Source organism: Akebia trifoliata, chromosome 3 (genome assembly GCF_017979445.1).
Source record: "Akebia trifoliata isolate Shusen 1 chromosome 3, ASM1797944v1, whole genome shotgun sequence".
Classification (NCBI taxonomy): Eukaryota; Viridiplantae; Streptophyta; class Magnoliopsida; order Ranunculales; family Lardizabalaceae; genus Akebia; species Akebia trifoliata.
The window spans coordinates 34,692,796-34,716,140 of NC_141377.1; the positions used below are offsets into that span (position 1 = coordinate 34,692,796).

Consider the following 23,345-nt stretch of genomic DNA (forward strand, 5'->3'; position numbering starts at 1 on the left):
GGTGGATTAGCTGGATCATGAAATGTTTCCTCACCTCCATCCTCGATTCTAGTGAATGGTAATCTTTTGGCCTACTTCTGAAGTTCAAGAGGGCTTATGCAAAGTGATCTCTTGTCATATTATTGTTGAGGCTTTTGGGAGGATGATGGAGAGGGCTGTTGGTATTGGGACATTAAAAGTTTTGTTAGTTAATGGGGCAGGCCCAATGGTGTCGCATTTGTAATTTTTAGATGATACCCATGCCTTTCTCGAGGCATCTTTGAGCAAATTAGATATTTTGTTGGCTTTCTATGCTGTTTTGAGGCAGTATAAGGTCTCTCAAGAAATATGAAAAAAAAAAAAAAAAACAAAAACAAGGTCTTTGGGGTTGGTTTTGTTCTAAATCTTTATTTCCTCATGTAGTCATTGGATTGCCATGAGACTTATTTTCTAGTCTTTCACTTAGTCTTACCTTAATTGAAAACCTTGTGATAGGAGTTCCTCAATTTGGAATGATAGGGAACATAACTGGATGTTCCACTTAGTCAAGTGAAAAACAGTTTGTCCCGAACTGGCTGATGGATTGGGATTCAAAAAATTCAATATGATGAGTAGGTTTGGCTTAGAAGGTGATAGTCTGTGGAACAGAGTTGTTAAGGCTAAGTTCAATGAGAATTGTTTGGGGTGGGAGAGTTGTAGGGTTAGATCTTTCTTTGGTTGTGGTATGTGGAAGGTATTAAGAAAATCCTTTTCAAGATTTCACAAAAGAATCACTTTTAAACCAGGAAGAGTTAACAGGGTTCAATTTTTGGGTGGTATTTGGTGTGTTGAATCGTCCCTGAGTGAGCAATTTTTATCGTTGCATTCAATCCCATATAAGAAAGGTATGCTGATCTGTAATTTCTTATCTAGTGCTGAATGGGGTAATTTATAGATTTTGTTTTCGGAGGAATTTCAATGATTGGGATATTTAGTAGTTTTTTTTTAAAGATTAAGAGGGGGTTAGATAGAACCCCAACCAGAGAACAACCCACCAGGGCTACAACATCTCATAGACGTGCCCAGTGGCATCCTTCCTTACAATATCTTCCGATCCTCTTGGGATATCATCTAAGAACATTTCAGATCTGCCAATGTTAGTTGGCGTCGAGAAAAAAAAAATCAGCTGCTTTATTCCCTTCTTTGAAGATGAAATCAATGTCAATGTGTAGGAGATTGTGTTTTCACCAGTCTTATTTCATTGGTTCCTTTATTGCTCAAGGACGAGGATTGGTCGTTATGGACTTGCAGTAAGGATGACAAATTCATGGTAAAATCTTACTATTTAGCCTTCTAGCAAATTCATGGTTCTTTCTTTCTTGCATTGTTATTTGGGTTCTAAAGTTCCATTCGAGCTTTTTTATCTGATTAGCATCCTTACGTAAGATGTTAGCCACTGATCATATCACTGGGAGGGTATCACTATTGTGAATGTTTGTTATCTATGCAAAGCCAATAATGTATCATTTAATCGCTTTCTAATCCATTGCCCTTTCTTTAGTGTCATTTGGAAACATTTCCATTCCTTATTCCTCATCCATTGGTTTTTTTCCATTTTCTGTTAAATCTTTGTTTTGTAGTTGGATGATCAAACATCTTAGATAAACATCTTAGATCCAGAGAAAGAATGACAGGGAGGATGGTCCCTTTTACTGTGTATTGGGGCATTTGGATGGAAAGAAATAGCTGTTCATTTGAAGCAAAACATCATTCATTGAACAAGATTTTGATAAATTCTATGGGTCTGTTGTTCTTGTTCTTTTGGTGTAATTACACCTTTCGAAGAATTAAAGGGGTGTCTTTGGTGGATCTTTTATTTAGGTGGGAGTTCGTTTGTATGGGGGGTAGTTAGCCTTAGCCTTGCTTGTATTTGGTAGGTCTCTCGAGTTTCAACTTCCATCCTTTTTCCGATTTTAAATAATTAATTCTGGTTTACCTATGAAAAAGGTCACTTTAGTGGTGATTCTGGGTGAAAGATTGATGATAGATAATTTGATTGGAACAGGAAGGTATTACAAATGCCTGTATGCAAAAGCAAAGAGGAATTGAGTAGCCAATTTTTTCCTTAATGTCCAATAATTTATCATCTTTATGATTATCATGGATATTTCCAATTACCCTATTAAGACCATCTTAGGTTGGATGGTCATTGCCTTCAGCCCATAATCCCCTCAAATTCCAGCACCCTAAAATTCTAGAATGAGCCCATAAAAATTCCTAAACCCTTCTGCTTCAATCAAAATCCTAGTTGTCCATCATCATTGCCCCAAAGGGAAGGCTGAGATAAGACGATGGCAATGTGCCAACATTGCTACCTAAGTTAGCTATAATCTCCCCCGCACCCATCTCTCTCTCTCACCGCAAATGCCTTTTTCTTGATAAGGTTGACGTGTAGGCCGGATTACTCTGCATACCTTTTTTTTACCATACCATCACTTAGTTTTGCATGGTCAACATTAGTTGGTAGTCTCGTTTTTCCCTCCCTTATTTCTTCATGTTAAGATCTCATACAAATAGCTCTTTCTGGATCAGATGTCTTTTTGTAATTATTTTCTCAATCTGTAAGCTACCATTTGTCATGAAAACTTTAGATACTAATGCCAAATTTTATTTTTCTATTTCATTCCTTAATCCCCTTGCTTGATCTACAAACTTTGAATATGCCCAATTGTGTTTTATTGCTTAGAGGAACTTTTCTTGTCATTGCCATAGGTTAAGTCAGAGTTTCTGGATGCATTGGGCAGTGCAGAGAAGCAAGTACATGATTATCAATCTAGATTGGAGGCACTGAACAATGAACTTCTTAATTCTGGTGGGTTACCATAAATTAGAGAGATCCAGATCCAGCGTGTTATTTAACCTTGTTGATTTCCTGATACACTATATATTAGCATTCCTTGAATGCATTTTTCACCTATTTTTTGTTGAGTAACCAATGCTCTGATGGATTGACATGTAATTGCTTTTCATTTATCTGTAACCAATTCTTCCATATTTTTATGTGATAAGCATTTCCTTTTTAACTTACACAGTCATGGGATGGCAGTGTGCTGGGATTTTGGTATGAAAATTCAACAAAAACTAAGTTGTTTTTTTTTTTTTGGGTTTGACATGAAATGCATGGGGAAGTTCAAACTTCTCAATTTTGATTTGTTCCTATTGACATATTTCTTACTTCAACTTATTAATGATATTTCACAAAAATGTTTTTGACTATATATGTCCCTATGAAGTCTCCCTTCCTATATAATGATGGATTCATGGGATTGTTGAGTTGCACAGAAAATTTCTTGACAGGGATGGCGCATGGAGATATTGTCTCATGAATTGGAGGAAAATTTGTGCTCCCAAGAGAATGGGTGGCCCCGGAATCAAAAATCTGAAAATGATGAACAACTCCCTTATTGGGAAATGGTTATGTAGATTTGGGGAGGAAGACGGCGGACTTTGGAGGGAAGTCATTTCTGCGAAGTATGACTGTGCAAACTTGGGGTGGGAAAGTGGAGTCCTTATGAATCTTATGGGTGTAATGTTTAGAAAAGGCGTCGTGAATATTTTACTGCATTCTTTATAGGTGTTGGGTTTAGTGTGAGGAGGTGTATAATTTACTTCTGGGAAGATACCTGGTGCATTGAATGCTTTGTGAAAGAAGACAGAAAAAATCCACACAAGAATACTAGGAGTAGGAAAAAAAATACCCTAACTGATTAGAAATAACACAGATTGATCAACGAAAAAATTCTTAAAGCCCCAAAGGTCCCCCAGAGGGGTGTGGTTAGGCCTGAGGGCTCTTTTCCAGGCTTCTGAAGGGTGCTCCAAAGTCTGGAGGACTTCCATGGTGGTGTGGCTAGGCCGGAGGCTCTTCTCCAGGTTTCTGGATGGTGCAACTAGATCTGAGATGTCCTTTTTCGGTCTTGTGCAACATGTGGCTGCCGTTGTGAAACATTCTCCTCCTTTGAACAACCACCTTTAACTTTTTCACAAATCCTAGAGCTTCTTATCTCTAGGATTTTGTCATGGTTGCACAACTATGCTCTGATAACATGTTGTTATTTTGGGTAGTAACCAGTAAGCACAAAGAAGGTAAAGCTTAGAGAATATATGGAATGGAAGAGTAAAAGAGAAGAAGAGAAGAGATGGGAGAACGGTGAAAATTATTTAGGGCTCTTGAATATGCTCTAATTGTTTTCACCAGTACATTTATAACATAAAACTTTAGGCTAATTTATCCAAAAAAAACTTTATGCTAATTACAAAGATACCCCTGTAGAATATGAAAACTACCAATAAACCCCTCCCAACAGAAACCTCTCTAGTTGTTGTGTTAAACATTAGAGTTTCTATGTTCCTCTGTTCTAAGTTGCTTCGAGAGTGCTGATGGTAATTGTTTGAAGATTTTGGTTTTAGGTGGGAGCTTGTTGTAAATATCATGGTTGGTTAGTAGTTTGGACAAAACTATGACCACGCAGGAGAGTTACTGATTCTGCAAAGGTTGCATCTTTGATCCCTAGAGGGGACCAGTTCATTTTGTTCTTTATATAGTAATTTTCATGATGAGAAACATTTGAATGTGCAAGTCCACTGTTCTTTGGCTCGCAATGTCTTAGATATGTGCTCTAGCTTGTACAAAATGCGTGATGCCCACTGACTAAATTGTACTTGCTATAGAAGCTGAGAAGAAGAAGTTCAGAGATAGATTCTGTTATGCAGAACAAGAACTTGCGGCTGCCCAAGGTCGTGAAAAGGCACTACAAGAGCAACTCATGAGAGAAGTCACTGATTCTCAGGAACGACTTCAGAAACAAATGAAGTCTAACAGTGAACTTGAGGTATTATATTTATGCATACATATACTGTTAGTCTATGCTTACTCCTTATTCTTACTATTTTTACACCCCACTTATTTGGTCCATATGGATAACATATTTAACTATCCAACTGAACAGTGAGTTTCTCTCACTATGCTGATCGTCTTTATAAAATAAGTCCATTTTGACTGTACTAACCATGTGAAAATTGAGCGATTAAACTTTAGGTGAGATAAAAAATATCCAAATGGACTGATTTTTTATTAGGGTGGTCTCCCTAGATTGTTGGATTTTCCAAAGTCACATCCTTGTGGGTCCTATAAGCGGTGGGTACAAATAAGGAGTAAGAACACGTAGTAAATATGGAGTGCTCTCAAAATATAATAATGTCTGTTGAAACTTTGATTCGTGAGCAATGCCAACACGCCAAGTATTTGGGCTTAGACCCATACCTCAGTTGGTTTGACACATTGCAAAACAACCTTTAGGTCGTGGGTTAAAGTCCAGCTCACCCACAAAGAAAAATATTTAGCAATTGACTGTGTAATAGTACTTTAACTTCATGATATTTGGATCTTCAAAGCTTCATCTAGGGGAGAGAGTTCAATTCGCTTCTTAGTCTTCTTTGCAGGATTCTAAGCAACTCTTCCTGTTTGATTTTCCTGAGGTGTTGTTTAATTTTTCTTTGGTTTATTGTTTGTGTTGTTATTTCATGCATGATTTTATGTCAAATGGAATTCAGGTGAAGCTCCGAAAAGAAGTTAGCCTTCGCAAGGATGCCGAGTCTTCAGCAGCTTCAGCTACAGAGAAAGCTAGCCTGCTTGAAGAAAAACTTGGCCATCTTTCTGAAAGCATAGAACGGGAGAAAAAGTGCTTTCATAATGAGCTTTCACAGTTTAAGAAAGAGTCGAAGCTTTCTGTTTCTAGAATAGGCGCTAATGTGAGTTACTGGATGTATTAATTGCATTAAACATAGTTTTATTTTGATATATATATATATATAGTTATATCAAATTTGTTTACTGAAATTTTTTCTTGGTTTAGCTTGAACGAATGGAATGCAGAGCAAAGTATGCAGAGAAAGAATCCGAGTTACTACAAGAGCAGCTGGAGAATCTTAAAAAACAGTTAAATGAGGTCATTGATATTTCTTGATGTTCTACTGCTTTGCACATTAGTCAATGTATACACTTGTATTGATTGCTTTTAGTTGATTTGTGTTGTGCTTGGTGAATTATTATAGAAATTCTCGAAACTGAATTGAACTTACTATAATTAATTTCAAATTTTAACCGAACTAGGTTTCGGGTGACTTCAAAGTTAGGAACCTTGTTTTTAACAAAATATTTACTGTTAACTCACTTTTTTGCCATTCACAACAACAACATCGGCATTTACCATTCTACTCTTATATTTATCAGTGTCTGGATCAGAAGAGTGAAATGGAGAAGAGATTATTGAGTTTCAGTTCTCCTTCTCAAGAAGTTTCTCCCACGGAGGCTCATACTTTGGTGAAGCATCTGCAAGAAGAGCTTAGGAACTATGTAAGCTTAACATTCCCTTGCATTACAATAATGTCACATTTTTTGAATTGTGTCCTTCATACCTTACTATGCATTAGTGCGCTGATTTCATCATCTTTACATTAAATTACTTTCTAGCATAGGTTAGAGTTTCCACTTAAGTTTCATGTGGCCCTTTATACCTTTTTTTTTGGCATTATTATCTTGTGTTTTTTCTTGCTTTAACCATAAATCCATAGTGCATGGATTTGATTGCCTTGTTCTTGTCAAAGTTCTTTGCATTGTTGGCTTGCAGTTCCTACCAAGGTTCAAAGTATCATTTTCTCTCATGTCTTGCTGATCTCATGGAATGAGACATCACGACTGACATTAGATGAGACATGGAAAAAGAACGTCTTGATAAATCTAAATAGTTTTTAATGCTCAAGTAAGCTTGAAACTTGTTGTTTTCATTTTATGTCTTACAAAAGATATGATAGCTATACTATTAAGAAAGGGTTCTAAACCATTTTTAGCACTTGTATTAAGGTTTTGGTCCTATTTATTGTCTTGGTACCCTATTCCAACAGGACTTTGTGGCCAAGATGGAACCTGATCTTGAACCATGTTCCCCCCAAGTGTCTAATGAATTCTCATCTATTTTAAGGTTTTAAGACATTGGGTTCCTTTTTCACTTCCATTGATCATCCTTGTTCTTTTTATCTGGAACATTCTTGATTCTTGCATATGGTTACTGCTTGTAGTTTAATGTAATTAAAATTAACTGATTATTTCAAGTACTTGTCCTTGGGTGAATGTTTAAAATTTAGTTCAAATTCTCTGATTTGTCTAAAGGTTCTCATTGGAAAGAAAAAAATGCTGTCATTAAGATTCTTTTGAGTTACTTATAAAAATCTATGGATGTACTTGAAAAGATATATTTTTTTTTGTGGGCGGCTTTTTCCCCCCTTGGTGTTGAAGTTACAACATCTTTTAATTTTCAGTATATATCACTGTGCCAACTATTTATCTGATTTGCTTTCTCATTTTACTAGGAGTCTGAAGTTCTTGAAGCAAGGAAGTTGAAGTCATTTCATGAAAACTGTGAGTTACTGAAAGAGAAGTTATTGGAAGAGAAAGGCCGTAGAGAGCGGGCAGAATCAGAGTTGCTTAAACTACAAGAGGTCCAGCTTTGCATGAAAAATTTGGAGGATGAGCTGACGTCTTGGAAGTTTATGATCAAAGAAATTCCTGGTGTTTCTCACTGTGATGATATCCCCATAAAGTTTGCTGGCTTACAAAAGTACGTGTGTTATATTTGTTACAATAATTCCAATTTCATGTCTAGGGTAATGACAATTGCTTGATTGGTTCACGCTGAATAAGTAACAATTCCTTTCATGAATGCTGGATTTTCACATTTTGAGCCTCTCTTTGCCATTCATTCCTATTTGAGTGCTGATGGTAGTTAGGATTCATCATCTGCTAATAGAATTTTGTTGGTTGGATTTTTTGGGCGGGTTCGATCAGGAGGGACAAAAGAGATGCTTTCTATCAGTCCAAAGCAGATACCAAGAAGCTAAAAGTGGGGTTGCCTTCTTATTTATCTAGTTACAATCGTGCATACAAACTAGAAAGCATGCACGTTGCATGGTTTTGCATCCCAGGTAATGCTGTAATGAGGTAGCTTAAGAAGGCCTATGATTTCGTTAAAGGAGGTTGAGATGAACAACCCAACAAAACAAAGAGAAGAACCCAAACCAGCAGACAAATACAACAAACCCACTCCCATCTGCTCAAGAAATCTTGGAAGAAGACTCCTTAAACTCCTTAAGGAATTTACACCAAAAACAATAGAAAGATTAAAATGATGATATCTTGCAATGACTGTTCTTGCCATGAAAGACGCAATGATCCTTCTTTTTCCAAATCCCCTACTATACTGTGAATGAGCTTAAGCTCCCAAAATCCTTTTCGAAATAGATATAGCGAAACCCAATGACAACCATGACTGATATAATGACCGAATGGATAGGGGAAAGCACTGAACAACATTGAACAAAGACAAACAATGGTTCCAAATTTGACGCACAATCGAACAATGAATAAGGATATGCGCCATTGAAGGTGCCAACTAGCTTAGTCGGTAAAGTCTATGGGTGACGATACCATAGACCTGGGTTCAATTCCCTCCACTTACTAATCTCTTTAAAAGCAAGCTTATCGATAAAAAAAGATTTGATTCATCGACTCTCCATCTTCCTTACAAAAATGACAGTGGTTCGATGAATTGAAACCTCTCCGAATGATCTGATCTATCATAAGTTTCTTTACTTGGACATGCATACCAGAAGAAAAAAGGAATTTTTATATGGTACCTCTGGACTCTAGATAGTCATCGCGGGGAATGATGAAAGACCTACTTGGACAAGGATCCCACTGAGAACAAACCATCAGTCCATCACTACGCTCCTTCCACACCATACTATCATTTGATTGAAGACACATAGGAATCATAGCAATGCAATTAGTCAATCTAGCCACATCGTCCATGTCCCAGTTGTTAAATGCTCTCCTAAAACGAAAATCCCATGAAACCTCTGCTTCCGATCTAGCCAGAAACAAAGAGATGGGGAGATCTTTCTTCTAAACCAAAGCAAATAACTTTGAAAATTGCTCCATTAGTGGCACATCCCCTCTCCAACGGTCTTTTTCAAAAGTGAACCCTACTCCCCCTCCCGATCTTGAACAAGACCCTCTTACGAATGAGGGGAGAACCTTTAGCACCTCTTTCCAAATTCTACAACCACATGAAGCTCGAATACGCCCACTCTCCCAGCCATGCTCCTTCACCCAAAACTTTGCCTCAATGACTCTTTGCCATAAGCTCTCCTCTTCCAAGTTGAACCTCTATTGCCACTTACTCAATAAAGCTGAGTTCAATAAACCCATCCTTTTAAAACCAAGGTTTCCCATGCTTCTTTGTCGAACAGATACCCTTCCAACTAACCAGGTGAAACTTCCTATTTCATTCTTAGTCATGCCGCAAAAATACCAAATAACTTATTTTACTCAATGTCTACACTTCTAGGGATGGAAAACTACACCAAGATACTGGCCATAGTGCTCTTATCAGAGCCAGCTTACCTCGTTTAGATAGAAATCCTGATTATCAGGAATTGAGTCTCCTACTTATCCTTTCAAGCATGAGATCCCAAATGTCTATACTATTATAGGTAACCCTTAAAGGTAACCCTTAAAGGTAACCATATAGCTAGATAGAAGCATCCTCACCTGATAAACCAATAATGCAGTCAACATATCCACATTTGGAACAACACCCACCACAAAGCACCTTACTCTTGTTAATATTCTAGCAGACACAATCTTGAAGCAACTCAAGATCCCTTTAAGAAACCTCAACTGCCACATTGATGCATCCAAGAATACTATAGTATCATCCGCGAACTGAAGACGCGACACCACCAGCCCACTAGAGCCAACCGAAAATCTAGATTAATCTTCTTTCACCACTGCCTTCCAACATTCTGCCATGAGCTTCAGCAACCTCTATGAACATGAACGGAGACAATGATCCCCTTTCCTTAGACTCCTCGAGTTCTAAAAATTCAGTTGGTGAGTCATTCTCGTTCACTAGAATGGAGAAGGATGGGGATGATACACACTTTAAAACCCACCAAACCCACTTCTGGCCAAAACCCATACAAATTAGCATTTAATTTGGAAGCTCCAACTAACGTGGTTGAAGGCTTCCTCCAAAACTATCTCGTAGACCATCCTCGTTACACTTGATCTTACTCTAGAATCAATGCACTCTTTTGCACTTTGAGTGGGTTCCACAATGCATATGTGGTAGCCTTCTCCTGTGGTGCTCGTTCGATTACCTATTTTCTGCCTTCTAATTAAAATTTGATTGGCTCAAGTTAGTAAGTGCTTACTTAGTTGTCAGCCTCCCCCTTCTTTTACTGGATCAGTAGGGTAGGAAGTCTTGTAGAAGAAATTAATTTTGGAATGTCTACTTTTCAGGCAACTATTATTCATTTCAGTGTGATTGGGAATATAGTTCATTAATCTGTAAAAGAGAGGAGGCCGAGACATGGGTTTATGTAGTTGGCTGATGAACATTGTCTGTGCACACTTCAACTACAAGAAAAGTGAGCTCTATATCAGGAGCTAAATGTAACATTATTTTTAGGTGTTTGTACTTTTTGAACAAATCCGAGAAGTTAACTTAATTCAGGTCATATTGTTGATCATGCAGCTCTGTTTTGTTTCCCTTCTTATCTAATTTTTAGAGACAACAAGGGATTGCTGTCTTCTGAAACCAGCAACCAGTTCTTTTGACCACTAGTGATTTTGTCTCCTATAGGCTTATTTGTCGCTATCCACCTAGTCAGCCACTTGATTGGAAGATTGGGCATGGACCTATACGCCTATGTCAATCTATTATTGTGCCAAGAGGTGATTAGGAATGCAAATTTTATCATTAAAAAGACAGTGTTAGAATCTACTTGAAAATGTTTGAAAATATAACATAGTAATGCTGATGGTTTAGTGGTTGTCCAGCCGACCCCAAACCCTTGGGACAAGGCTTTGATGATGATAGGGTTTCCCACATCTACTTTACTTGTGACTTTTCCAGACTTTTTTCTTTTATTATTTATTTTGGCTACCAATCATCCAAGTTGGTGAATATCTGCCATGTGTGGGTTAGTAGAGGTTACTTGTTTTCTTGTACCTATCTGCCATGCGTGTGTGATTTCACTTTTTTATCAAACCTACTTGTGACTAGACCATGACATATATATGTCTGTTTTTGTGCTTATGTTTGGGTGGGAGGGATAGCTTTCTGTTTCTCCAAAGCAGATGCTACTAATTTCCTTGAGTTTGAGGCTTGAATCCATCTTGTACATGCAACTAAAAATTATTGTTGTTTGATGATATTGACCTTTTGCCCTTGATTTAGAGAGGTGATTGAAAGCATGGTGAAGGTAGGTGAGGTTACTGCACGTCTGAAACAGATGGAAGTAGCTTTGGAAGCCGCAGAACTTTGTAAACAACATGCTGAAACTGAGGCTGCATTGGCCAAAGAAAAGGAACATGAGTTAATATCAGAGGTTAAGCGGCTTGAATTGAGTGTAAGTATATTTTGCAGTACCATACTCTGGTTGTGTTTTCACATGTTTTACTAGACTCTAGTGGAGTCTTCTGTTCTGGGTTGTGGTTCATTTTCATTGGCAGCAACCTGATTTTGCAAGTCGGACTTTTCTTTTGGGAACTGTTAATTTGCATGACCGTGCCACATGTGTGCAATTACTTCTCACTTGCAGTCTTGCTCTGGCTTTTGGACCTTGGAACCCTCTTCCTGCAGTTATTTTTACCATGACTCTGTTTAGTTTCTTTATTAAAGACATGAATTCCGTATCATCTACAATATTTTTATTTATTTATTAAATTTTATCTATTATAAAATATTAGCCTTTTATCAAGGGTAATTTCTGTGAAGATTTTGTTGTTAGATAGGACCTAGTTTGTAACTTAGAGGCGGCCTAAGGGGTCGTCCTTGCTATCTTTGATAAGTTGTATCTCGGGGTCAGTTCGTTCCCTTTTCTTTTTTAATAAAATTTTAACTTATATAAAAAATATATATTAGCCTTTTATCAAACAAATGAAATAAGTTAAAATTCAAAATTATATTAGATTGATGTACATGTATTAATATTTTATTTTACATAATGGAGACAATGCCTGCTCTCAGCTACCTAGCTTTTGATAACCACCACTTCACCATGCTTCGCATTCACTTCCACTCCAACTTCGTGCAACTACCTGGCCTGCATAGCCATTCTAAAAGAAATATCTATTGGTATAATGGTATTATATATGTTTGATTACTTCTGTCTGTTTTTCCTTGAAACACTGTTAAAAGTTTCATTCCTTTTCTGAATGTTTCAGTCAAAATATTCTAGTTTTTAACACGTCGGAAAAACTTGCTGTACCTTTCAATTTTTCTAGTATACCACAATGTTTTGTGAAACATATTGATACATAAAAAATAGTTCTTTTTGTGAAATTTGAATGCATCTCATTGTTTCACAAAACATACAAGCATGTACATAAAAAGCTCCTTTACCGTTTTAACTAACTTTCAAGGGTTAAAAAAGGGAAAAAAGCAGCAGTCCCATTGTCCAATTTCATAGATCACAGGTAAAAAAAAATCAAAGTAGCAGCAGAACATAGATGATCTATTATTATTTAAAAAAGGAAGTACCTTCTTTGTCATTCATTTTGTTTGATCCATAGACAGAAAGAGTTTAACATAGAGAGAAAGAGGAAGGTGGTGGGAATTGGTTCTTCCATAGAGAAACGAAGAGAAAAAAAATGGCCATTCAATCCATATAAAAATAGGGATCACTCACCCGAAACTATTTTCTGTACGTTTTAATATGAAATTTTTTGATGTACCGATAATTTCAATGTTTCATCTTATTACTTAAAAGTTCTAATTCTACTATTATTTATGCATAAATGAAATGTTTTGAAGTACCCTTTGGTCGTTTCAGAATGTTTTGGCCCATTTCTAACGGGCCTCAATGTGAAAAAAATGGGATAATTTTTCTTAAAAATTATTTATGAATTGAAAAATAGTTTTTATTTATTTCATTGCAAAGTTTTGTAATGTTTCTATACATTCAGAATATTCTGCTATGCTTTGATTTTCCTAAATACCGGAATGGATGACATTTTAATGCTTTCTTACAATTGCCTATTTGTGGCTTGTGAGGCTTGTGTTGCTCCTCTAATATTGTTCCACATGGTGGATCCTATATCTGCATGAACTTCTTTATGCATACATGGACATCCTTCTATGAAGTAGTCTGAGAATGTATCCGATTTAGTTGTCTTACAAATCTAACTTATTCGAGGGTTCAATGTCTACACATGGCTAAACCAAGTACTGGTTGTAGCCCCCCCCCCCTCCAAAAAAAAAAAAAATTCATTATACAAAGATGGATAACAAACAATTTGTTGTTTTCTATAGTCAATTTTTTGTGATTATTTCTAGGCTGTGGCCAAGTCTTATTCATGATACTCAGAACCGTCCTTGGATCAAATTTAATATTTTAAACTTGAGTATTGAAAGATAATGTAGTACTTGCTTAAACTATCCATTTCATATGATAATGTTGTAGGTGTTTTAAACTTTGAATATCTGGAGAAGTCTATAATATGACATGCTCTTTGCTCGACATTGCTTTTCTTTGTCTGATTTTTTTTCTTCTTTCTTTTCTCGGTTGTTTTCTTTCCGTTCTTTTTATCTCTTTCACTTGTTAATTGCAGCTCTCTTCGGTTAGTGGGGAGCGAGATAGACTAAGACAGGATGTTAATGCATGGAAGAAACAGAAGAATGTAGAAACAGAGGGTGGGACATCGAATGAAATTCTTATTCAGGTCATAAATCTAAAATTCTATTCTCCTTCAATTATTTCTCAGTTTTTTTTTTTGTGGACATTCATGACAGCAGTGCTTATCTTTGGTTTTGGATTTGCAGGAGTTGGAAGCATCTCTTGCTAAAAAGGAATTCACTATTAGGGAACTGGAGAGTAATTTATCTGAACAAAAGGAAGTCATTAGTCGCCAGCATGATGAAATAAAGTTGCTCACAGAGAGACTAAACAATGAAGCTCGAAGAATAAAATCATTGGAGAGGGAGACTGATCGACTTCGTTCTGAGATTTCTCTTTTGGAGTCTAAGGTGTGTTTATGAAGCTCAAACAATCTATGCTCTGCACGTATTTAGTCCTAGTTTAGAAATTTTTTCATTAAATCCATCACTGATGAGTTGTACACTTTTTGATTTATAATCTATTTGTATTCATTGTACTTCTACAATTTGTAAAATATGGAAAATAAAATATTCTTTAGGAAGCCCAATAGATCCACACATGTGCATGCTGTTGTTTTTTTTTACTCTTATGTGTAATTGTATAACTATTTTTAAATGGCGACTTAAATCAGAAGCAAAAATAATATTTAATGTCAATATATTTTTTGGTAATTGATTGTGAATATTTTTGGAAAATGAGTAATCATACATCAAAGCCTTATCCCAAAGATTTGAGGTCAATTAGAGACGAGCCAAGGGGTCTCTGTAGGGAATACAAAGATTGAACTATCATCTGGACGGTACACGCCCAGATAGCATCGTGTCAAGGACAAACATATCCTCCCGTATATATAGAGGCTGTGGGAGAATAAAGGTTAAGGTCACAAGCGGTGTATGTGATCTGGGAAACCAATTAGCTTTTCTGGGAGAGAGGTGATGTTGGGGCGGGGGATGGTGTTTCTCGAATCCGAAAGACGGGAACAAACTATCAGTCACTATCTTTACTCAGCATAGACCAGGCATACAAGCATTCCAACCCATTCAGTGGAAGGACATTTCAGTAGTTCACATCCAGTCCAAAAGTTCGTTGGGGATCTAATGCGCTCCCTGATTGGGGATCATTTTTTGGAGCGCCACCGAATCCTTCACTTCTTGGTAGCTAAGTGAGTGAAGGTGGGCATGTTATATTCACAAGTGCTATTCTGATATGAAATCTGTTAATGCATGTTCAATATACATTTTACTTTTACTGTAAAATTAAAACTTAAACCTTATTAAAAAAAAATTAATTTGTGTATATTTTTAATTTCTAAGCTATTAACTTAATACCTAACTAATCTCACATCTAAATTATGATAGGGTGATTCTTGGTCTCTCAGATAGTGCTAGTGTTTAAGTGTCACGTCTCGAATCCGACAATACGTCGACTGGCAACATGACCAGGGAAGGCTCGACCCTGTCCCCAAACTCGAAACTTGAGCATAAACCTCAAGAATATACAGGGGAGAGATCTGCCAACACCTAAAACCTTTCGGTCTAGATACCACGCCTTGGGGTTCCTGTGTTCCCCAAGGTATGGATCGAGAGTCAATGTAAGGACTTGAATTTTATTTTTGTCTTGATTCTTTTATATAATGAAGTGAAATATGAGTTAAGGTGGCAAGATAGAGCCACATGGATTAAATAGAGGGGTTAAGTTGTAAGAAATATTTGTATAGGATGACATGGATTGAGCTGAATTTTAACCATAGGTGGGTATAAACTAACTTGGGTTCGGTTAATTAATTAAGATTGGTTTAAACTTCATCCAAGTTAATAGGTGGTTGTGGTTAGTTTAAGTAACTATAGTCAAGTTAAGGTCTGTCAAGGGTAGGGCATGGGAGTTAACTAGATACTTGTTTATTAGCTAGAGATATGGTGTCTTTGAGTAAAAATTTGATGCGACAACTATAGTGAGGTGAATAGCAATGGGAGGGTCAAATTTTAGGTGTCATGGTGTGATTAAATGCATGGTAGGTGAGGTGAACACATGACAACTAAGTCTTGCATTCAAGAACATGTGTAATAATGTGCAACAATGATGTTGCTAATGTTAGCAATCAGTTTGAAGTGACCAGGGACATATTTTTCTATTGTATGTTGCATGAAGTAACTTAAGAAGTTACCATTGATTGACGAAATTTCAGATCGCTATTCCGAGCTCGTTTTGAGTCTGATTTTGACGAACCAATAGTCAATTCTCATATAGTCGATGAGATCTACGCAATGGTGTGGTTCGATCTCATCGATGATGTTCCAATCGAGGATCGATCTTTTAGGTAGTTATGCGAATCTCCAGGCAATGTCTTGGGCTTCAATTTACACGATCTAATAGTCCATCTTGCTTAATTTATCGATATCTATCTATCTATCAGCCATATCTGATTAGATCTTATCTTTTATTTTTAGTTTTATTTTGCCTGTATCTCAAGGTAATTCCTTGAGATTTGTTTCAACTCCAATCTAGGTAATCTTATAATCTATATCAAGTAGTTTTTCGAGGGATAGATTGTAATGCCATTAAATTTTATTACGTATATCGAGGAATTAAGTAAATTATAATGACTTAATTTCATATTTAGTCTAAAATATATATATATATATATATATATATATATATATATATATATATATATATATATATATATATATTAAAAATAAATCTTGATATTATTGATCTAAAATAGGGATTTTCTAGAAGTAGAATTTGAAAAATGAAATGTATAATTCGAGGAACCTTACCATGATTATGATCAAAGAATTAGAACATTTAGTCAAAGTAGATAAAACTCAAAATTTTATAGGAAGTTTTTTTTGGGTCAAACGGACATTATCATTGAGTTCAAAAGCATAAAAAAATATAGTTTAAATGTAAGCACCCTTAAATCTAAATTTAATATAATAAGTAACGAAAATATTAATTTTATCAAGAAAACTTAGGGCTTAAGGGATATTTCGGTCAATAGAGAAAATTTGGGAAGGAATTTCGAAAATCCGAGATTCATAGTTCGAATTGGTCTAATGTAATAGACATAACAGAAAAAAGAAAAATATATGAAAAAAATTATTTAATTATTATTTTTATATTATTAAAATAAATTATTTTTATATTATTAAAATAAATTATTTTTATAAAAATTGGGTTTAAGTGTAATTATTTATATAAGAGGAATTGATTTGAAATTATTAAAGAGTTAAAAGGGGTGAGGTGTAAATAATATAAATAAAATTATTATTATAATATTATATTATGTAATATAATATTATAATATAAGTTGTAAATGTGTTAACAGATTAGATACCCTAGTGTATTCATTTTATATATATATATATTATAATATTATATATTATAATCTTACCTGATGTTCATTCATTTCTCGTGAGAAAGAAATAGAAAAAGAGACGAGTGGGTTCGTGTACGTTACCTTCGATCGATATTTAAACATGTTTCAAACGTGAATTAAGTTCCGACATTGAAGAACAAAATATCCATGACGTCGAGATCTACTTAGTCACCATAATATTTTATCAAATCGCTGAGGAAATTAGCTAGAAAAATCATTTTAATGCCATAGGGACTAAAATCCAACTGCGAAGGTAGGAAACTTATAATTTCAAATTTGTAATGTAATTTTCAATGAAATCTGTTTTATTTCAATTTTGATAGTTAGTTTCAAATTTTCTATAATTTAAATTCAAAAATCATGTATTGAATTGTAAAGTAATTTGTTTGATATCTTTTCTCGGATATTTTAATATTGTGAAATAAAAATAAATGAATTTGAGTGAGTGTAACCAAAAAATCAATTTGTTTAACAAATTGATTTTCATAATAATTTTCGTAAAGTGTTCATTTTAAAAACGGTTAAGACGTCTTACTTTGAAAGTGTATTTTCATTGGGTAATAATTTATAAAAAATAATGAAATATTTAAATTTAAAATGGAATCGAGAATGAAATTCTTGATTGATTAAAATTAAGAATGGGATTCTCGGCTGTATGTGCTTGTGTTGAGGAATTTTCAAATTTAGAGTGTTTGTGAGCATTGTGTTATAGAGCATGAGATGCAATTAGAATAGTAACCGTGAAACGGTGTATCTACATGTTTATTACTTTATGATTTACTGCTTTCGTTATACTGCAATATGTTTATAATTTTAGAATACCTGGCAATGTCATCACACTTGCAAATTTATTTTAAATGAATTTTGAAAAATATAATTATTATTTTTGTTATCCATTAAAGGGATAATGAATGCCTATAAGATTAATCGGTAGCTTTTTCCGAAAGCAACCAATTAATTTATAATAATAGGGGTTTGATATCCTCTCTGATAGTATGAGAGACCACTTGAGTATACAATTGTACATACTATGCGGAAAATTCCTATCTTATCTTTATTGGAAAACAACAAATTGTATTGTAAAGATGGTTTGTAGATGATTAGATTGATTGAGGACACATGTATACCATAGAGGTATGATGAAGCTGGCTTATCAAATGGTCATTTACAGTGTATAGTAGTCAAATGATTGATCTCCGTTAGGGATCAACGACCAACCTGAGCCGGAAAACACGGTCAACCAATTATGGTAAATTACTAGACTGACTATAAAATCAGGAACTAACGGTGAGTTCCACATTGGTTAAGTACTGGGGCATCGATATACAAATCGGTACTTTTGTATCGGTCGCGTACCTAATCATTTTTATCAAATACGCCACCAAAATTGATATTCTTATGACATGTTTATGTTTCTTTTGTTTTATTATGAAATGAAGATATTTCGTTACTGTTTTAGTAAAAATTAACTTGTTTCGAGTGTTATTCGTTTTGTTTATTTATTTAAAAACCTACATTATTTATAATAGATTAGTTTGTTTATTGATTCATATTAGGACTATTAATTTGAAATATGAGTTTACTATTGAGTAACTTCTTTGTTAGTCATCCTACTAACAAAACATTTCAGATGTCCCAGCTATCGAGATGCTTATTTTTTATGGGGAACTTTATATAGAGGAATCGCATGATCAGAATGATGAACAATATTTCTATTATATGTGAGCTTAAATTGGAGTTTAGTGGACTAGTTTTGTATACTTTTGGACTTTCTTATATTTATTAGCACCATGTGTGTTGTGTATTCTTATATGTATATGTTTAGAGTGTGAGAGTTAATGTTTATTTCGTTGTGATATGGTGATTGGAATGCAGTGGATACATATATTTTGATTATATATGTATATTTCTATAGGTGAAAATTTTTCATAAGTCCAATTTTTAGGGTAAATTTTGCCGGAATTATTTAAAAGAAATTCACTTTGTATTTAAGCTTTGAAAATCTTGATTTTGTTTTTTTTCTTTCGCTCCTCTCTCGATAAATGGGTCTTGGCATGTAATTCAAAAAAAATCTTGATAACTAAATTAAGAATCTGAAAGTGACCCAGCTTATCTAAATGAGTTTAGTTTGGGGTTATCACATTTTGTGCTATATAACTTTCATTTTGATTGCAAACCATTGTTTTTTATTATGTATTAATTTCTGAATATATTTTTCTTTCATTTTCTTAATTATTTTTATGTTTTCCTAGAGTTTACTGGAGCTCACTTCATAGGTAAAGGAAAAAACTTCCCTTGCACATATCCATCATATTCTGCAACCCCCACCTCCTACCTCAAAGTGCATGCCCACAACTAATTATCATTAATCAACATTCAACAACGTTTTAGATGCTTTGCTTTATGCAGTTGGGTCATGGTGATTTTTCTGCTGCAAGTACAAAGGTCTTGCGGATGGTGAATACCTTGGCAGTTGATAATGAAGCAAAACATACTATAGAGTCATTACGAACTGAATTGCAGAAGACAAAGGAAAAGTTACAAGCTGTTGAAGAATTGAAAGGACAGTCAGGTAGCAAGCACCTTTATTTATTTTATTTTTTTGTGGGGGTGGGGGGTTAAGCTATTCAATTATTGATAGAAGGGAGGTCGAGAAGACCTGCATAGGTGCAACTGACAACTATCCTGGGTCCAAGCACAGGAGGTCCCATTTAAACAAAAAAATTCTAAAATCTTTGGTAGTTTTATCCTTGTTTGTGATTGGTTTTCATTGCCCTTAATTTTTAAATTTCTTTACTCAGAATTTAGAAGTTTTTGTATCATTTATTGTTGAGAACTAGTTGTCATCCTCGTCTATGCCTTATCCCAAATATTGGGGTCAGCAACATGAATCCTTATTTGCTACTCAGTTCTATTTAGAGCTATACAAACGAAGAAATTCTGGTCCATGTTGAGGAATTTTGACACTCATTTTGCATTGTCAGTCAACTGGATGCCATTCTCCTTCGTAAGAACTTGTCTGTTACTGTTGCCAGATTTTAAACAACTTCTACGAATCATGGATGTTATTATTGGCTGTTGTGCTATAGATTATTGATTTATTCTTTGTTTCAGAGAAGAGTTTTGATTATATAAATTTAACCAATTGTTTGTTTTATCACGTGATATCACTTTTACCCTAATTAGATGCCAAAACTCACTTCCTAAGATTCCAGCTAACTGATATACGCCAGTCAGAAGTATAGTAGGGAGGAACTTTGTTGGGGGTGGGGGGGTCTTAGCTTTAGCTAAACATTTAATTTTCTGCTCCATGAACTGAGAATGGGGGATATTAATTTAGTAAAAAGTCTAAAATACGAATCTCAATTCGAAAATAGCCAACTTTCTAACCGCCACATCGATGATTATGTTCCATATAAGTTTTGGTAATCTTTTTTCCAACCTTCTTAGTATCTTTCAAGAGAATAGGATATCAGAAGTAAATATTTTTTTTCTTTGCTCGAGCTAACTTAATCATAAGAAAGCATTTTTGAGAACCTAGCTCATTCATGTGAATACTCAATTAAGTCTTTTGAGTTAATGTATGACTTTACTGTCATTATTAGTCTTAATGGTACAATAAATAAGAGAAGTGCAGTAATACCTCGAAGTTGTAGATAAAGGTGGGTATACTGGGTTTGATGGCAATGCAAACTAGAGTGGAAAAAATATTGATTTTGATGAGTAGAGAAACCAACATTTATGTGGTCCACTACTAAGAGCTACATCCATGGTGATGACAATTGAGAGATTTCATGTTCGTGAGTCGAACAAAATATGAAACGACCTTAGCTGAAATGGTCTTAAACCACTGGAAAAACCCAATACAGAACTTCCAGGAAAATTAGGAAAATGTGTCCTTTCCACAATATGTAAACACCCTTCTTATTTGTTTCAAGACTTTGCCCTCAATCTTTTTTTGGGTGGGGGAGTGGGGGTGGACTACAATTATCCAAGGGACCTGTCAGCCTCTATATTTATTTAGGGGCATGTGAACATGGATAAATATGTTTAAGTTGAAGATGTTCAATCCATGTTTAATGCTTCAGTAGTACTCCTCAATTAATCATTCTCAGTCATAGCCCTACTAAATTTGTTCAACTATGCATGAAACTGCATGCAATACATGCCTTTCTTCGACTTCAACACTCTGCCATAGCCTCCATCCCCATGAAAGGCTAAAGAAGGAGCCATATTCACATCTTTTGGTAAATATTCTGAAAGAAATATATTATTTGTGTTAAATGATAAATGCCCGTGTTAGATTACCAATTTTTTTGTTCAGTGTAATATTTTACTGAATGATAGAAAAATTACAAGTAAAAAAAATGAGGTCAAAGAGTCCTAACAAGGGTTAATGACAGCACCAAGGAGAAGTAATCCATCCCATTTACATTGTAATCCCACCTGAACACAAAATCCTTGCAAAATAGTCGCTTCATTCTCTTGGTTAGTTATATCATTGATAAAGAAGCGACTTCATGTTGAGGACAATGCTGTCATCAATCCATGAAAACCCTTATTTTCCTATTCTTCCATAATCCATAGGTCTCTGATAGTAACAAAAGGTAAAATCCTCCTAGAAATTGGAGCTTTATTATTGGATTTCAAAATGGTTTGATGCTGTAGTGGGTTATTCATCAATGTAACTATATTCCTTCATATAGAGCTGGATATGTTGTCAACCTTGGTGAGTTGAGGGAGTGCTTGGGGTGCAAGTTGGACCATATTTTGGTTTTAGCTCAACACAGCTGTCACTCAAAGGCAGTATGCGTTATCATGCAGAAACTTGCTTATAACCCTCTAACATGACAAAAGAAATGTCAATTAATTTTTGAAGTACTGATTATTGAGTACATGTTTCTCATTTAGGTACTTGAATGTTCATAATCCTCAACATATTCATCTTTTTATGGAAGTAAGATGATTATCTTCCCCTTGCATGCTGCTTGTAGCTTGGATAATTAAAACTCTACAAGTATCAGGCTCGTATTTATCTTCTGAAGAAATGTCTCTTAATTATTTCCAACCTGATTAATTGAATTTCACAAATCCAATTAATTCTCAAGATAAGAGTTGAGTTGCCAAGTATGATTCATGTTGCTCCCCCATTGCTTGGGGAAAGCTGTTGATAATTATGATGAAGTTCTACTATTCATGAGGTTGTTCTTTCTTTCAACTATTAATGAAAAAATTCTAGTTTTAAATAAATTTCCATGCATGAAACGCCATGTTTTCTTGATCTGATTAATAGTTTCTGCAAATCCGTTTGGCAGATGCTGGAAATTTGATAGACTCTGATATATCTGAAAAGCTTGCGCAGCTCAAAAGTCAAATTGCAACACTGGAAAAACGTGAAGAAAGGTGATGGTTTACAACTATCTTCACAACAATACTAATTCTCTTTGTGTTTCATTATTCTATCTCATTTAAAACTTTGAATGAATATTTGGAAACAGATACAAAACTGTCTTTGCAGAGAAAATCTCAGTTTTTAGAAGGGCATGCTGCTCACTTTTTGGCTACAAGGTACCATTATTGTTCGGTCTTCTAAATTTAATTAGGAGGCTAATGTATTTCATCATACTCCTTGGTCCATTGCTCACAAAGCCATTAAAGATGCATACACTCTTTCTTTTGAAAATTGTTTCCTGCATTCATGCTAATATTTTTCCATATTGGTTAGCTACCTAATTCATTGTACATGAAACGAACTGCGAACCAGTTCGAATCAAACCAATTCATATATGGTTTATGTGAAAGTTCGCCGTTTGTGAAATGTATATAAGTTGTGTTAATCAAACTTGTTATCACCAAGATTTCAAACTGATTGCATTCCCCTTTGACCAGGTCTTTATGAATAGACTAATAAAAATCATTAAATGCCTTCATCTACAGCTTATAAATAAATGCCTTAAATCTCTCTTTTACTTTACACTTTGGTTCAACCTTCAAATGCCATCATCTCTATCTGCGCCCATGAACCGGGTTCGTTCTAGAGTGGTGAACTGCAAATCACGAACCCGAATTCGAACTGAGCGAACCCACGAACCAGGTAACAGAGGGTTAGCCCTCACCTTATCCTGGTTACGGACAATCATAATGAAAGCAGAAAATGTACAAAAAATGTTCGTAAGCTGTAGGCTGGAAGAGACACAAAATTATACAAACTCTGGCTATCCACTTC

The 23,345-nt window shown here is 35.0% G+C and overlaps 1 protein-coding gene across 1 annotated transcript in view; it reads left to right on the top strand.

Moving 5' to 3' along the window:
- MAD1 (mitotic checkpoint family protein) overlaps window positions 1-23,345 on the top strand; it is a 37,207-nt gene that overhangs the window by 8,911 nt on the left and 4,951 nt on the right. Inside the window, exons 2-13 of the mRNA XM_086434650.1 lie at window positions 2,731-2,830; window positions 4,687-4,847; window positions 5,569-5,766; window positions 5,871-5,963; window positions 6,248-6,370; window positions 7,384-7,631; window positions 11,316-11,487; window positions 13,691-13,801; window positions 13,902-14,105; window positions 19,529-19,691; window positions 22,435-22,522; window positions 22,618-22,687. Coding sequence (XP_086290776.1) covers window positions 2,731-2,830; window positions 4,687-4,847; window positions 5,569-5,766; window positions 5,871-5,963; window positions 6,248-6,370; window positions 7,384-7,631; window positions 11,316-11,487; window positions 13,691-13,801; window positions 13,902-14,105; window positions 19,529-19,691; window positions 22,435-22,522; window positions 22,618-22,687 — 1,731 coding nt within the window. The remainder of the gene's footprint in view (window positions 1-2,730; window positions 2,831-4,686; window positions 4,848-5,568; window positions 5,767-5,870; window positions 5,964-6,247; window positions 6,371-7,383; window positions 7,632-11,315; window positions 11,488-13,690; window positions 13,802-13,901; window positions 14,106-19,528; window positions 19,692-22,434; window positions 22,523-22,617; window positions 22,688-23,345) is intronic.